At 41.1% G+C, this 17,202-nt stretch overlaps 1 protein-coding gene across 1 annotated transcript; it reads right to left on the bottom strand.

The window, feature by feature from the left end:
* Positions 1-3,277: 3,277 nt before the first annotated feature.
* On the bottom strand, positions 3,278-17,126 carry ZBTB26 (zinc finger and BTB domain containing 26). The gene is made up of 2 exons (XM_040963069.1): positions 17,052-17,126; positions 3,278-5,130 (listed from the first exon to the last, which is right to left on the bottom strand). Exon 2 carries the CDS (start codon positions 5,118-5,120, stop codon positions 3,795-3,797), a length of 1,326 nt encoding a protein of 441 aa, XP_040819003.1. The 5' UTR covers positions 5,121-5,130; positions 17,052-17,126; the 3' UTR covers positions 3,278-3,794.
* Positions 17,127-17,202: the final 76 nt, after the last annotated feature.

Raw genomic sequence — 17,202 nt, 5'->3', positions numbered from 1 at the left:
TTACTACAGGGAAAGTAGTCCCTCGGAGGCGTCCGTATTTGAGGTTGCCTGACTGCATCTGCCATTAGGATTTGGCCTCAGCCTCTGGAGCCAGCTACACCGCTCAGCTCGCCTCTGTCCCCCACCATTTGCCCCATCCTCCCTCTTACCCTTTTCAAGAACCATATAATGCCTTAGGTCATTCTAGGTGCCAGGATTAAAGCGGACTCCGCGCTGGGAATCAGACCCTTGCCTGACTTCATCGTGACACTTAGCACACCTGGGTGGAAATTATTTCTACCATGTAGGCGGAAGTACCCGCACCAGTGAATATCTGCATTCCTAAAGCGGAGCACCTAGGCATTAGTATTTGCAAAATGAATGTATACCTGAACCAGGTCTTAAAAGTAATCACCCTATCCCCTTAAAAGGTTTCAATGGCTATAGGGATTCTAACAGCCAATTTCTTACAATTCCCATTTCCTTTTGAAGGTAAGCTCAGCGTGTTTTGATCAGTATGCATTTTAAAGCCAAGTGCAAGTCATTCCTGCATGCAAATTGAGCCAATTAGAAAGAAAAGCAGGAGAGGATAAACAAAACAAAACAAAAACCAGACACTAGAGATTTAATTGTCAAACTTTTATTACGGAAACTTCCCCATAATAAGCGAAGAGGTAGTTCATAGTATGTCTAACATACAACGTATTTAAAACAGCTATTCACGAGCTGAAATAAAATGTTCTGGGTTTGTTTAGGACAGTATTTTGGATGCAGTGACACAGGTCACCTTCCATTGATAGATCTTCTAATATAGTAAAACAAAATCACATCTGGTATACCTCAGAGCCACTTTATTTTGGAGTTTCTCTTTAAAATTAAATAATAAATAAATAACAAACTAATTTAAAAAAAAAGAACTATGGCAAAGATAGTCTTTTTTTTTTTTTTACCTATCCCATTGATCCAAAAAACATACAAAGACTAAGGTTTAAAAGAATAACCTCCCTTCTCTACAGGAATATGACTACTTCAAAGTCATTTTCTCCTATAAAACATATTCAGTAATTCTAGTAACTTTGTCTCTTTGCAATATAATCTACAAAACATGTATGCAAAGGAGCAAAGTCTCAGAAAAATTAGAAAATGTCTCACAGAAACAGAACACCTCTCCAGCCAAGAAATGGAGTCCACTGTAAGTCAGTGGTTCACATTTGCAAATAGTGAGAAGGAAAAGTTTTGCTGATAAAATAAAACCATTAAAATGCTGATTTAAGTGATCAAAGCAAGGCAGTTTTATTAGCCCTTGTTTGGCTAACACCACAGGACATCATCTTTCCTTTATTTCCTCAGGCATGTGGCATGGTGCCTGGCAATGCTTCTAGAATGAACCTAGAACTAGTCTCTAGCCAGAAAGACCAATCTATTGGAAGTGTTTATGTCTCCAAAGCAATCACAAACACTGGACAGGAATGTGAGCATGAAGCTCTCCAAACATAAACCGTTTCTGTCAAGAAATGATGTTTTGAAAAAATACCGAAACCATTGGTTTACATGGGAGGGACTCATTACCGCATGTACTTGATACTCTGGCTGGGATCCCAGAAAAAACCAGAATGCAAAGGTGCCCAGATAGAGTGATGTTGGAGAAACAATACCTACTGGGCTTCCCAACTCAACTGTTCATTTATTTGCATCTGGAGCATTGGAATTAATATAGAAATTAGACTTCAAAGCTTTAAATCCGACTTACATGTAAATACATCACATGATAAAATTCTAAGTACTTCCTCCAAATATAAAACTTAAGCCTAATTTGGGGCTTATCTGTGCATACACTCCCATAGCTGAAAATTATACAACAAAATGCTGATGTGAACTATGTAAACATTGTTTCCCCAGATAAAAACAACTTTGCATTTGGAGCCTTCTCACATTACCCTTGCTGGTTCTTCACAGTCACTCAGTAAGTTAGTTGCCACTTGTTGGAAAAAAGTGTAAAACTTAGCTGACTAAAAAAATCAACAAATCTCCCTGATATTTTGTTGGCAAAATACAGGTTGCCCCAGAAAGATGACAGGGACCCAGTGTGGTAGCCTAGTGCCTAAAGTCCTTGCCTTGCAAATGCCGGATTCCATATGGGTGCCAGTTGGTATCCTGGTGGTTCTACTTCCCATCCAGCTCCCTGCTTCGTGGCCTGGGAAAGCAGTCCAAGATGGGCCAAAGCCTCAGGATGCTGTACCCACGTGGGAGATCCAGAAAAGGCTCCTGGCTTTGGATCAGCTCAGCTCTGGCCGTTGTGGCTGCTCGGGGAGTGAATCAGTGGACGGAAAATCTTCCTCTCTGACTCTCCTCTTCTCTATATAGCTGACTTTACAATAAAAATAAAAAATCTAAAAAAACGACTTATTAAAAAGAGATGACAGGGAAATACAAAGTTGGAAAAACAAACTGGAGACTTTTTGCTAATACACCATTGTTCATCTCACATTAAATCTTAAGTCAAGGGATAATGGGAAGGAGAGCTCAGCCATCGGGTAAGTGGTCACTTACCTATTTCCACCACTCTTGGCCAGACACCTCTTTGTGCTTTGAATGCCTGAACTTAAAGATGAAAGAGGTGGGATAATGCTCTCTTAAGAGTCTCCAGGGACTCTAAGACTTCTGTTACCTAAACCAAACTCATGGGACAGCAACAACATTCAAAACGCTAAACCTGGAGTATAAAGTGTTTTAGAAAACAGAGGTTGTTTTTGTTTTGCTGTATTGGAAGATCAACTTTGTATTAGCAGTACACCAAAAGTGGCAAGGTGGGACAATGCACCTTTAAGATGGATATCTGAATGGAAAAATCTGATTGCTCCTTGTGTGTCTTCACTCTTTATAGTCATGTTAGAAGGTGCACCCGGAAATGAAAATTTATAGATTCTTATAGCATACCACAGAGCCAAACCTTTCTGAAAGCTAAACTGTGAAACTGAAACCAGAGACTCCCAAAGAGCCTCCTTTTAAACAACCCTGCCTGGAGTAATCTTTATTTCAACACCATCAACAACTTACAAAGAATAAGTATGTGGCCTATAGGTGGGACATGCACCAGGAAAACATCCCACATGCTGTAGTGTAATCGTATTGCTATCCTTTGATGCTTCGCTCGTGGTGATGTGCATCTGCAGGTACGGCTGAAAAGGCTGTCCTCTGCTCTGTGTGAACATTTCAATGAAATGTACAATGATGCTGAAAGAGTACAGGACACACCAATACACTGCTTTACAGCCAGCTCCATGACAAGTACAAATGGTAGGAAGCAGATTCATTCATTTTTCAGACAAGTATGAGTTATCAGTAGGCAAACAGATAGTTCTATCACATTTTAGGTTAACAGCAATATCATATCTTAGTCTATTTTCTGCCCCTTCCCCCACCAAAATGACTATTCACTTCTTTTAGTAATAGCATCTACTGAAGACAGTTAGGCATATTAACTTGTTGGTACCTTCGGAATGTGCCTGATGAAAGGCCTAAAATAGTGTCAGTCTAAGACATAAGCCGACATTAGGTAGACAAATGGAATTATTCCTAAGGAAAGGAAAACAGACATCACAGGATAAATAATTCAAAAACAGAAAATAGGAGAAGACAAAAGGAAGGCAAAACCACTCCAGGTGGGGGAGTTGCAGGGTCTGTTAGTGCACTGCCTTCTCCCTCCCACCTGTATGGAGGCCTTGGCGAAGTCAACTAGCACAACCACTCCTACAAGGACTCAGACTATTGCCACAAGGTCAGTCAGTTCTAGTGAGGGAGCATGAAGCCCCGACTCAATTCACACAAGTACTATCACTCCTTAAGTTCAGCACAGCTTGGGCCAGTTTGCCTGCATCCAGGACCTGCGTTGCATCAGGTTGTGGCTGACACCCTTTAGAGTCTGTGACTGTTGGACATGCAAAAGAATCATAATCCACTGTGAGGTCTTGCACATTTCTCTCATTGGCATTATCAAAGCTGTTTTTGCCATGCAGCTGTTTAAGGTGTTTCCTCAAAACTGGCTTATGTGCAAAAACCATGTCACAATAGTTACACTTATGGGGCTTATCTCCACTGTGCAGGTTCAGATGATCCTGTAAGGAACACTTTTGAGAAAAGGTTTTCCCACAGATTTTACACTGGAAAGGTTTAATTCCGGCATGCACACGCATGTGTCGATGAAGGTTGCCTTTCTGAGTAAAAGTCTTGCCGCAGAGTAGACACATAAAGAGTTTGTGCATTTTTAAATGGTTGGCGTAGTTCTCCAGGTGACGGAACACCCTGGTACACTTTGGGCACTGGTGATGCCACTGTAGGCCTTTGTCTACGCCGCGAATATTAGGCCCAAAGACATCTTTTGAGGCCATGATGATGTTATCACTGCCTGTGTAAGAGAGGGCATAATTGTGGAGATGGTTTTGTTCTATTTCACTGACTCTGTTTTCCACAGTTGAATTTATCAGGGAGTGCTGGGGCTCAGATGAATGTAAAGCAGTGGGTTCAGAAGAGATAAATTGGTTCTGATCTTTTTTATTTCTAACCTCTGACACATCCCCAATAGATTCTACCTTAACGATCTGAATATCACTGTCCTCCATATCCATACTGTCTTCAGATGGATGCATACAAGGTGAGTCCTGCTTTGGGGAGCCTTGGGCATCTCCCTGCTGTTCTTTGGACTGGGGAGAAGCACTCTGCTGTTCGCATCCCTCTTTACTATCCATTGGTTGTTTTGGCTTTATAAACTTCCACAGGGCCTGTGTACAGCGCTCTACAATGTGGCTCATCTGAAGAAAACTTGCAGCAGTCAAGTAATTGACCAGTTCCATCTCAGGGAATTCCAGCACACCACTATAACAGGATAAGAGCAATTGTCTCCCCACTTCAGAACTCTGCAATATGGAGATTTTCACCTCTCTGGAATCATTCAGTAAAAACTGGTCTCTTAAGAAGGGGGAACCTGCAGCAAAGACAATTTTATGCCCCTGTACCTCAACATCATCTATGAGAACTGTAACATCACAAAATTTATTCTCTTCTCTTAATTTGTTCATTTTTTGTAACATTGAATCTCCATAATTTTCAAACTTGAAGTGAAGGAGATCTGATCTTTCAGACATTTTGGCAGACCTAAGGAACAGAAATGTAAAAAGGTTGAATTTAAGGAAATTCAAACAATTAAGAAACCTGGATTTACCTTCCGAAACCAAATTTTTGCTTTGACATCTGCCTGGTACATAGCCAAAATAATTTTCCTTAAAGAGGAAACTAATATAACAGTTTTTCAAAGGCAGCGAGAACAACATCAACTCATTAGTGGCCTGAAATGTGGACCTGTTTCAGTGTATACATCTTGGCATTCACGCAACTTGAATACAAAGCAGTGCTTGGAGAGCACAGGAGAAATTCTCATTTTTTACAGGAGAATTCTACTGGGTTGTTTAAATTAAAATAAGACATTCAAACACAACATAAGCTATTTTCTTTTGCATGAAACTGTGAACCTGTTTTTCCTAAGCAGAAAAAATATTGTTCCTTTGCTTTGTATTTTTAAGAACTACAAGGATATTACTTGTCCCATTCATTCTATAGCAAACTTTGCTGTTTGAAATTTTGTAAATCGGGCCTGACGCGGTGGCGCAAGTGGTTAAAGGTCCTCGCCTTGCACGCCCGGGATCCCATATGGGCGCCGGTTCTAATCCCGGCAGCCCCGCTTCCCTTCCAGCTCCCTGCCTGTGGCCTGGGAAAGCAGTCGAGGATGGCCCAAAGCTTTGGGAACCTGCACCCACGTGGGAGACCTGGAAGAGGCTCCTGGCTTCAGATCGGCATAGTATCGGCCCGTTGCGCTCACTTGGGGAGTGAATCATCGGACGGAAGATCTTCCTCTCTGTCTCTCCTCTCTGTATATCTGCCTTTCCAATGAAAAAATAATAAAAATAAATCTTTAAAAAAAGAAATTTTGTAAATTTACTCAAATACGTATTTCTGAGATAATATGAAAATCACAGTCCTAAAGTAGCATTATTTTTCAAACTTAGCTGGTCAAAAACACAGTTCTCTATACTGTCTATTCTAGGTAATGTTACTCTGTTTTAAGGAACATTATGGTAGAAAATAAAGAAAACTTTTGATATGGAAAAGCAGCTCATGCTCCTTGGTGGGAATCGGAGCAAGAAGAGGGTGAATCTAATCAATCCCTACAGGTTCAGGTCCATCCTTCTTACCCCTATTTACCCATCACTGCTCGTCAAGTGCAATGTGGACCACTGCAACAGCAGAATACTAGAATTTGATTTTATTAAATGTTCAGCTTCTATTCCCCTCAATCTAATTTTTACACTATCTCATGTCATTTTTCAAGAACACAGATGTGAATACACCCCATCTCGGAATAAAATTCCTTGGTGACTTCCCATTGCCTCCTAGATGAAGACTAACTTCTTGAATATAAACTGATTAATCCTGGAAATAATGGTAAACACTTGCATAATGTATTTAACCAGGGAGAGGTACCTCTGCATACTGACCATGTTCTAATTTCATAGTCTCCAAGTGATTTTCTTATCACTTGGTTGCCATATTTCTCTCTAAAGGGAAAGAATGTATTAGGTCAAAAGCATAATCCTAGTCGATGTGTCGTTGTAAAAGAAAATAAATTGATATTATTATTTATATACCACTCCTCTGGATTAGAAAATGTCAGGTCTGTATTTTAGAAACAGATTCTTGTGCTTTGTCAACTACTGGTTCAATCAGACAAGACAATCAGCTTCTCCTGGCCAGGCCTGGTCCCTGAGGCCCCATCTTCTTCATCCTAGCTTTGTAACACTGACTCCCACAGGTACACAGACTGTCAGTTCAGCATAGTTTTGGCTAGGTGTTATTCTGGTTCCTCAGTACCTGATAAATACTACTTCACTGACTCTCGTTCTTATCACGGTTGTTTCCTCATTATAATACACTATCTGTTCATTGAGTCTCACTTCTTTGTTGCTTCTGAGGGGATCTTTTAAGGGCAAGCAGAGTTTGCCTACCAAGCTCGTAACATAGCAGCTTTGTCACACATAGCACTTGAAGCTCTATAAAATCCTTATTCGTCCCCTCCAAAGGGGCAACTTTCACGGTTTTAGAGGGAAATGCCTCTACCCTTTCCAATGGGGCTAATGCTAGGATGCAACTTCTACAGAGAAACTGTCTTTCCCTTACTTTAAGTTCTACTTTATGGAGTCATATTGCCTATTCTATTAGCAGCCAAACTCTCTGTTCAGACTGGTATGTAGTTCCATCACCTAACACTAAATACATACCAGATTCTCGATTTGTATTAGCTGAACCTATAGAATTAGTTTAACAGTGGAAGGATGACAAGCTGCTGGAATATTAAGCAGGTCTGAAGCAACATGAGCTAGAAGGAATGAAAATGGAATTAGGGGAAGGGGGAAATAAAAACACAAAGAATTTGACAACTGCATTAGAGGATGAATAAGAAAGGAATGATTTTGGGAATGGGAGTTTTGGGGAGGAATCCCACTCTATATGAAATTGTACCACATAATCCAAAATTCAAAATAAAAGAAAGGAATGATTTTAAACTCAGGGATTCAACTGAATGTCATTGAAAGGTAAAACTTAAGAGGGGAAAGTGACATGATACAGGTATATCAACAAGCCTACACACAAAGTATTAGCTTTTCCTCTGCATGATATTCTGAGTGTGCAGATAAAAAACTGCAATACTGATTAAAATTTCAGTAAGAGATGTAGAAATACAGCGTCAGAGAAAAGACAGCATCATAATAAAAACAAACAATCTAGAATATACAGGGAATATGTCAGTAGTTTGAAACATCAAAACTTATTGGTCAGTTTTACAAATTGTGATAATTTCAAATGTTTATTCTGGAATTGGGACAATATATGATCTACTGATAACCAGAAATTATATATATATAAACATATATACATGGCTGTTGTTCCAAGTAACAAAGCAAAGTGGTACTGATTTGGGAGTTTAGCAGGTCTTGAAGGTGTTAAATGGAACCTGGATACCCTCCATTGGTATCGTGCTATTCACATCTAAAAATAAGGGTTACCTGCTTCCATCTATACTATGACAGCACTCAAAATGCTTTAGAGAACTAACTTCAGTGGCAACTGTTCCTTGAAGCTCTAAATGTCAGAAGCTAAAACTCATTTCATTCACTTCCTCTCCTTCGCTCTTAAATGAACTTAACAGACACGGCCAGGCAGGTACCTCGGGAAGGCGCGTGCTCTATCCTGCAGGCTGCAGTCCAAGAAGATGAGGAAATTTTATGCTGTTTATTTAGAAACTTTTCTCTTTATGTGTCAGCCCAGTTAACTGTCACACTTTGCCACGTAGTTTATTCCTTAACTTTCTGTCGTTAGTTTCTCTTTTCAAAAGACAATTATTTGAGAGCAGGGACCATTACACTTTACACAATTTATTTGGCAAAATCCAGCTGAATCATGAAATCTTAATGTTCCCTATGAAACTGTATTGTACTACAGTAGACACTGTATTGTGCTATGGTAGACACTCTTTATTTAACATTGTATGTTAAAGTGCCCTTGGGAGAAAGTTTTAAAGTTTGCTTCCAATATGAAATTTGCTGCCAATGTAACACAGGGGGCCAAGCAGTGGCATAAAAGCGCTGCCTGCCATGCCAGCATCCCATACGGGCACTGGTTTGAGTCCCAGTTGCTTCACTTCCCATGCAGCTCTCTGCAAGAAGGCAGCAGAGAAGGGCCCAAGTCGTAGGTCCACTACATCCACTTGGGAGACCCAGAAGAAGCACTTAGCTCCTGGATTCAGACTGGTACAGCTCCGACTGTCGACATCATGGCCATCTGGGGAATGAACCAGCACATGGAAGATTCTCTCTATCTCTGTAACTCCACCTTTCAAATGAAAACAAAACAAAACAAAACAACAACAAAAAAACCTAAAACCCAATTTTGTTTTAAATATGGGTAAAATAAAAGAGGACAGCTTGTTTATCTAAAAATAAATTATATCTAGTCTTTTCTTTGTCATTGTTATATTTCAAATGTTGTGCTAAATACTTTCACTGACCCATATGGTTTTGAAACTCTCTACAAACAGGTGTTATCATTCCTTCTTCTCATAAGGGAACTCGAACTTAAGAGATCATTAAATAATGTGCTGAAGCTATCAGAGTAGAAAAGTGAGGCAGAATTTGTGTCCAGGGCACTGATCCCGAAATTTATGTAAGAAACAATTAGGCTTGGTGCAATACTATTTTAAGAATAATATTAACTAGGACCAGCATGATAGCCTAGCAGTAAGATCCTCGCCGTGCATGTGCTAGAACCACATGTGAGCACCTGTTCATGGCCCAGCTGCTTTACACCCTTCCAGATTCCTGATTGTGGCCTGGGAAAGCAGTGGAGGATGGCCATAACCTTGGGACCTGCACCCGCATGGGAAGGCCTGGGGAGAAATCCTGGCTCATGGCTCCAGATCAGCTTTAGCTTTGTTCATTGCAGACCAGTGGATAAAGAGGATCTTCCTCTCATTTCCTTCTCTCTGTAAATCTGCCTTTCCAGTGAAAAATAAATAAATCTTGGACCTGATGCAGCCTAGCAGCTAAAGTCTGTCTTGCATGCACTGGCATCCCATATGGGCTTTGGTTCTAATCGCGACCACCCCAATTCCCACCTACCTCCCTGTTTGTGCGCTGGGAAAGCAGTAGAGGACGGCCCCAAATTTGGGGACCCTGCACCTGTTTGGGAGACCCAGAAGAGGCTTTGGTCTTCCTGGCTTCAGATTGGCTTAACTCTGGCCATTGTGGGTCACTTGGGAAGTGAACCGTTGGACAGATCTTTCTCTGTCTTTCCTCCTCTCTCTATATATAATATATTATATATATATAATAATAATAAAAATAAATCTTAAAAAAAGAATACTAGGGCCTGGCATGGTGGCTGACCAGTTAAAGTCCTCTCCTTGAACTTGCCAGGATTCCATATGGGCACCGGTTCTAATCCCAGCAGCTTCATTTCCCATCCAGCTCCCTGCTTGTGGCCTGGGAAAGCAGTTGAGGACAGCCCAAAGCCTTGGAACCCTGCATCCGTGTGGGATACCCGGAAGGAACTCCGGGCTTTGGATTGGATCGGCTCCAGCTGTTGCGGCCACTTGGGGAGTGAATCATCGAATGGAAGATCTTCTCCGTCTTTCCTTCTCTCTGTATATTTGACTTATCAATACAAATAAATAAATCTTTAAAAAACAAAAGGAATATTAGTGTGTGACTGTTTCTACCTTTCTCCCTTCAGATTGAGCACAGATGTGGGCCAAGAAAATCCACTGAGCTGTATGGTACGATTTGTGCACTTCTGTATACTTCAGTTACGCTTCAGTCAGCTTGTGTTTGAAAACAAAAATGCAACCTAAAGCCAAATTTATGTGAAGTCTATAGGACTTCTACAGCAAGCCATTTAGGAACCAGTCACATTGCTGACTGTAGCTTTGTTAAACCTTCCCTTTTCATGTATTTTTTCTTTTGTGTTTTTGTTTTTGCTTGAGACATAATGCCAATTGCCACTACAGGTTATGAATACATTTTATTTCAGAATCCATAACTACATAAATTTAAGTACAGTAGTAATCATTTCCAATATGCATAAAGATAACAGCTTATACCAGAACTAACACTTGAAAGAAATTTTTAAAAAATGAACAACAAAATAAAGATTTGGTGACTTTTGAGAAAAAAGACTTGATCACTATATCCTGCTGATTTTTGTTTCATGATTCCCAAATTCCTTCTCCTTTCTTTTGTTATGCCACGGTTCAAGTCATTTCATCTATTGCCTGTTGTATGAATATTAAATTCAAATACTGCTAAATTTTTCTTAATGAATTTTGAATAATTTTGAACAATTTTGAATTGTCTCAAACTTCAATGCAATTGGAATATTTCCACTTAGGATACTTTCTTTGTTTATACTTAACACAATCCCTTCATAATTATTTTATAATAACAGGTTTGACCTCTTTTTCCTTTGTTCAAGCAGGAGTAATCCAAAAGGATTGCCTAATGATGATTCTAGGTTGGACAGCCTCTCCTGTCATGTGAGTAGTGACAAAATATCCAAGTTCTTTATCGCCAACAGAACTAACAGCTAGTGATAAGGAAAACTTTCACCCTGTATAATTACCTCCCAAGCAGCATTTCAGTCTGTTTCCCCATAAAAGCACCCTTATCTCTTAATTTTCCATTTACAACCACTCGAAAATCTTTTTCCCTCACAAACACAGAGTGTATTATGAGACCCAGCTTGATGGTCTAGCAGTTAAAGTGTTAGCCTTGCAAGCGCCAGGATCCCATATGGGCGCCGGTTCTAATCCCAGCAGCTCCACTTCCCTTCCAGCTCCCTGCTTGTGGCCTGGGAAAGCAGTCGAGGATGGCCCAAGCCTTGGGACCCTGGATCCTGGCTTCGGATCAGTAGAGCACTGGCCGTTGAGGTCACTTAGGGACTGAATCATTGGATGGAAGGAAGATCTTCCTTTCTGTCTTTCCTCTTCTCTGTATATCTGAAGTTGTAATAAAAATTAAAAAAAAAAAACAAAAAGAAACCTTAAAAAAAAAAAAGAGTGTATCATGGAAGAACCTTTCTCTCTGTAAGCCTCCACCTTTTTCTCCTTTAAGGATAACTCATGATATTTTAGTTTCCCAAGTGCTCATTGCTTTGTTTAGTTTAGACTTTAAGCTGTAGAGAAATACATCTTTGCTGGAAAAATTTAAAACTACTATCAATTGAATTCTTTTCCCGACTGCCTACCACTCAGCACTGGATTCAAGTTGGGTCTGTTTGGTCTTCTTACTCCCATTTTGAAAATGATGTTTCTATATATTCTGTCACTGGGACTTCTTATACATAAACTATACATGTGAATTTTGCTTTGTAATGTCACTTAATGATTTGAAATGTTGCTTATTTTGATATAGATCTAGTTCATTGTTTTTTTTTTTTTAATCGTGTATTTGCTTATTTGAATGGCACCATGGCAGAAAGGGCCAACCAAAAAGGTGCCTCATCTTCCGATTCACTTCCCAAATGTCCACAACAGCAGGGCCAGGTCAGGCTGAAGCTGGGTGCCAAGAGCTCTATTTGAACCCCATGCAAGGGTCGCAGGAATTCAAGTTGCTTGCCAGGCACAGTAGTACAAACAGCATCACAAATGAAGCGGTCACTCTTGCAGCAAGCACTCCAATATGGATGCCAGTGTCCCAAGTTGTGGCTTACTCCATTGCACCACAATGCCTGCCCCTCGTTAATTATTTGTAAACTGTTGTGTAGAGGTGGAAAAGTTAATACTATTCTCAGTCTTCTGCTATTGTTTTGCACTGTTCTCCTAAGCTTCACTTAAGTGTGCAAACCTTCACAACTTATTCATGTAAAACAAACATATTCTAACTTTCTTTGAGAAGCAGAGCAAGGCCAAAATAATGCCCTCTGTGGGTTCACATTCTGAATACCTACAATGGCTGGGCCTCACTAGACCAAAAGCAGGATCCAGGGATGGTCTGGTCTATCAGCAGCTTACCACTACTCAAACCCAAGAGCCCTGAGAACACAGGGTTCTCACCAGGCCCTAACTGCTACACTAAGTATCCGTCCCTAAAGCTCAGGGTTTCATTCTTTATGCTGTTTCAAACCTTATTTCCTCAATGTTTTAATGTCTTTTCCGGGTTAAGAATCTCTAATTCCCTATAAGCATGGCAAACCTAATTCAACTTGACCTCCATTCAAGCTCTTGAAAAAACTTGCTTCTATCTCAGTTCTCGATCACTTGAAATGTATGGTACCTAGACTCTTCCAATGGCTAAAAAATAAATCAAGGCAGATGTTTTAGCTAGTAGTTAAGATGCCAGGTAAGATACCTGTGTCCCACACTAGATCAAACCCACACCTGGGTCCGATACCCATCTCCGCACTTCAGACTCCATCCCCTGACAATACACGTGATGACAGGCAGTCAGGAAGGATCAAATGCTACCTTCTTGGCAACCCTGAGTTGAGCTCACACCTCCTAGTTTTGGACCCATCCTGCCCATGGATGTTGTGGGCATTTAGAGAATCACTAGATGGGAATTCTGTTTCCCTAACAAATAAATGCCAAAGAGCAGATTAAAAAAAAAAAGAAAGAAAACCCAATAACTCAAAAATGTATGTAGAATGGCTTACAGGACAGTAAATATGGAGGTATATTTAATATGGAATCTCTGAATATGTTATTACTCTAATAGATCAGGCTTGAAAGGAGACAATGGTAATATTGACGGAGAAGAGAAATAGATTTGAGAGACAATTTGGAAAAACTGCTAAGCTTGGTGACCAAGGGGTTAGAAAAAAGAGCAAGGTCAAGATGACTCCAGGATATTTGAATTAAGCAACTGCCACCTTGGATTGTGTTTCATTCCATAGGCTAGGGAAGAATGGAGGTGATGATGAGGAGTCGGCCCTTGAAAGTGTTCATCCAGAAATGTCTGTATGACACAATCAACTCAGTAAGTTAGATATGGATCTTAAACTGAAGAACTGATTATAAATGCCACATGATAAATGAAAACATGAGATTGGAAGAAATGAACCTAAATTGCCAGTGAGTAGAAGATGAGGGAAGACAGAAATTAAAATTACATAGAAATAAACACAAACATAACTCCCCATTACTTACCTCCCCAACCTGAATCTCCTTCCAAGCCACCCCAGTGTTTATCAATGAGCCTATCTGATTTAATGCCATGATTAAAAACATGTCTGGAGCCCACTTCCTAGGATCAGAGCCCTGCTCAAGCACTAACTGGCTGTGAGACCTTGGAGGAAAGCTTCTTACTCAGGTTCAGTTTTCCAATAATAATAAATTTCTGGGACTGGTGTTGAAGTGTAGTAGATTAAACTGCCATTTGAGATGCTGGTATCCCATCTCAGTATCTGCTTGAGTCTTGGCTACTGTGTGGAAATTCCAATCCAGTTTCTTGCTATTGCTCCTGGCAAGGCAGAAGATGGAGCAAATCTTGGACCTGTGCTACTGACATGAGAGACCAGAGTGGAAATCCTGGTTCCTGACTTTGGCCTGGTCAAAACTGGACTATTGTAGAAATTTGGTCAGTGTGCCATTTGGGGAGATGAAAGATATTTCTGTCTTTTTCTCTGTATGATTCTACCTTTCAAGTAAATAAAATAATTTGGGGGGGGGGGCCTGCATGGTGGCTTAACAGGTTATACCTCCCCCTTCAGGTGCCAGGATCCCATGCAAGTGCTGCTCCACTTCCCATCTAGCTCCCTGGGTATGGACTGGGAAAGCAGCAGAGGATGGCTCAAGTTCTTGCGATCCTGCAATTATATGAGGCACCTGTAGCACTTCTGGCTCATGGCTTTGGACTGGCTCAGCTGTGGGCTGTTGTGGCAATTTTGGAAGTGAATCAGCAGATGGAATATATATCTCTCCTTTTCTCTGTAAATCTGCCTTTCCAATAAAAATAAATAAATCTTTTAAAAAATGATTTTTATACAAAATACAGTACTTCATAGGATTGTTATGAAAAATAAATGAGTATAAAGTTTTAAATTACAAAAGTATCTACTATATGATCTATAAACATGTGTCAGATAAAGATAATACCTATCAATTTTCTATGTGAAATCTTTCATTTGTGTCCTTTTCTCATTCTCATTTTAAATAAAAAAAGCTGAAGTTTCCAAAATATATTTGCTTTACATTTTCCAAGATCATGAATAGGAGCTGTGAGAAGCTTAGCAATTAAGATGCCTGCATGTATGCAGAATACTTGGGTTTGACCAACACTAACTTCCTGCTAATGTGGATCTAGGGAGGAGGTAAAAGTAATGGCTTAAGTAACTTGGTTCCTACCACCCATACAGAGACCTGGATTAAGTCCCCGCTCCTAGGTTCAGGCTGGTCTCACCCTGGCCATTACCCACATTTGGGAAGTAAATGAGAAAATGGGAGCACCTGCTTCTCCCTCTCACATTAAAAACAAATGAAAACACCCCTTATCCCTTAATAAACACAAACTTACTTTTTCATTTCCCCGATGCTAGGCACAAATTGATCTAATTAATGTACTCTTCAAAATTCTTTTTCTCATAATTGCTGGAGCCCACATTCTTACGTTTTATTTTCTATCTCTGGTTCTGCTACTATACTAGTACTAGTTCCAACTGCTCTTATGTTAAATAAGTGCAACCATTACCCACCAATTTGCTTCTCTGTACTCACTTTTTAATGCCAGCTATTCGGATATCATGGCTTCCACCTGTATGCTAATAACACAAATCATTACCTCTAGCCACATGTTTAGATTCACCTCCAGTTTTGCATTTCCAACCCTACGCTGGATGGTTCTATCTGGCTATCTCATTAGACTTTAACTCAACATGTCCCCCTCTTCCCCAAAATGATTTTACAATAACCTTCAGGTTTAATTTTTGATAATGCCATCACCATTCGTCATATGCCACAATTCAAGAATGAGCTGGGATACATTTTTCTACCTTAACATACAATTAATGAGGTAGTGTTGACATCAGCTCAAGCCAACAATTCTTCCTTCCTCTCTAGGAACGTGGTCATCACTCAACATTAACACTTCATTACCTCGCACTAGTCTCATCCTATCTCTTCAAAATAATCTATCAGAGTGCCAAGCCCTGGGGCCCCAAGGTCGCCTAGTAGGTAGAGTTGCCGCCTGTCATGAAGGCATCTAAAACTGGCAACCAATTAGTGTCCCAGCTGTTTGTTCCACTTCTGATCCAGCTCCCTGTGATAATGGTCTGGGAAAAACAGAGCAAAATGGCCCAAGTGTTTGGGCCCCTGTTATTCACTTAAGAGATCCGGAAAGTTCCCTGGCTCCTGGCTTTTGGCTGGCCCAACACTGGCCCTGGAAGCCACGTGGGTAGTAAAGCAACAAAATGAACAATCTCTCTCTCTCTGTAACTTTGACTTTCAAAACAAATGAATAAATCTTGAAAAACAAGAGTACCTGGTCTTTGGCTAGAAACCACATTTGGTTAATATAAGTTTATTTTTTATAGGATTCCTATAGAACAAAATGATTTTCTGCAGTGCAAACCTGACTATGCTATTCATCTCCTGTTCCAAACTTTCCCAAATATCTACCAGTCTCCTTCAGGATTAAATCCCGCCACTGCTTGGCCTTCAGTCTAGCTGCACGATCTGACATCCCGTCCTATGCACAGGACCCCACTTTTTCCCTCCCCAATTTCTCTTCCACCCACTTTATTGCACCATTGCATTGCATCTATTCCTTCTGCCTGGAAAGTTCAGCCACACTTTGTCCTCCCAGCAAATGCCCACTTGAACAGTTCACGTAGGCATGACCATACATAGATAAATGTCTTAATATATATAGATGGCAAGGGCACATAAGGGCTTCTAATATGGTCCGTCAACTTGACCCTGACCACAGTGCCATTACCTTACCAAAAAAAAAAAAAAAAAAAAAAAATCCTACTCCGTATCTAATGCCAGTAACAGAAAAGGCACTAGGGTCAGCACTGAATTGGTAGTCACCCCAGTGAAAGAGTTAACTTAGCTTTGCCAGGCATCCTGGCAGGCTAGCTCTAACGGCCTTGGCTCCCTAGGTGTATTTTCTCAAAGCCTCAGCTCTGGCACTTCCTACAAGATGCCAGAGTCTGGTGTCCAAACTAAAGGCTGAGCCCCAGATTTGGGAGAGGGAGGAGAGGGAAGCCAGGTCCCAGCAAGTGGCCCCCACCTCCTCTGGGCATCCTCAGTATCCCTCATTCCAGAAGGCAGGAAGAGAAAGGGGCGGGGCACAATGTGGGCCGGGCCAGGGACTCCTCAAGTCCCGGGGGGCCTAGGCCAGCCTCTAGGGCCCCCCACATCCCACTGCAGGTCCCAACAGATCCAGGGCCTTCCCCCCCATCCCTAAAAGGGGGCTCCCTGTTAAGAGACTCCCCGCACCCCAGCCCGGCGCTCCGGCCGCCTCCGAACTTACAGACCCTGGAAAGGGGTGGGGGAAGGCCGCCGTCAAGATCTGGCACCGCCAGGAGCTCCGGCCCCTCGGGGCTCCGGGAAGGGGGAGGGGAGGGAACCTGAGCCAAAGGGGGGGACCCAACGGAACCGGAAGGGCAGCCCTGGCCGGACAA

This window comes from Ochotona curzoniae, unplaced genomic scaffold, assembly GCF_017591425.1.
Source record: "Ochotona curzoniae isolate NIBS_2020 unplaced genomic scaffold, NIBS_Ocur_1.0 scaffold_3208, whole genome shotgun sequence".
NCBI lineage: Eukaryota > Metazoa > Chordata > Mammalia > Lagomorpha > Ochotonidae > Ochotona > Ochotona curzoniae.
The sequence above is the reverse complement of the archived record's forward strand: the minus strand, read 5'-3'. Positions and strand labels throughout refer to the sequence as shown.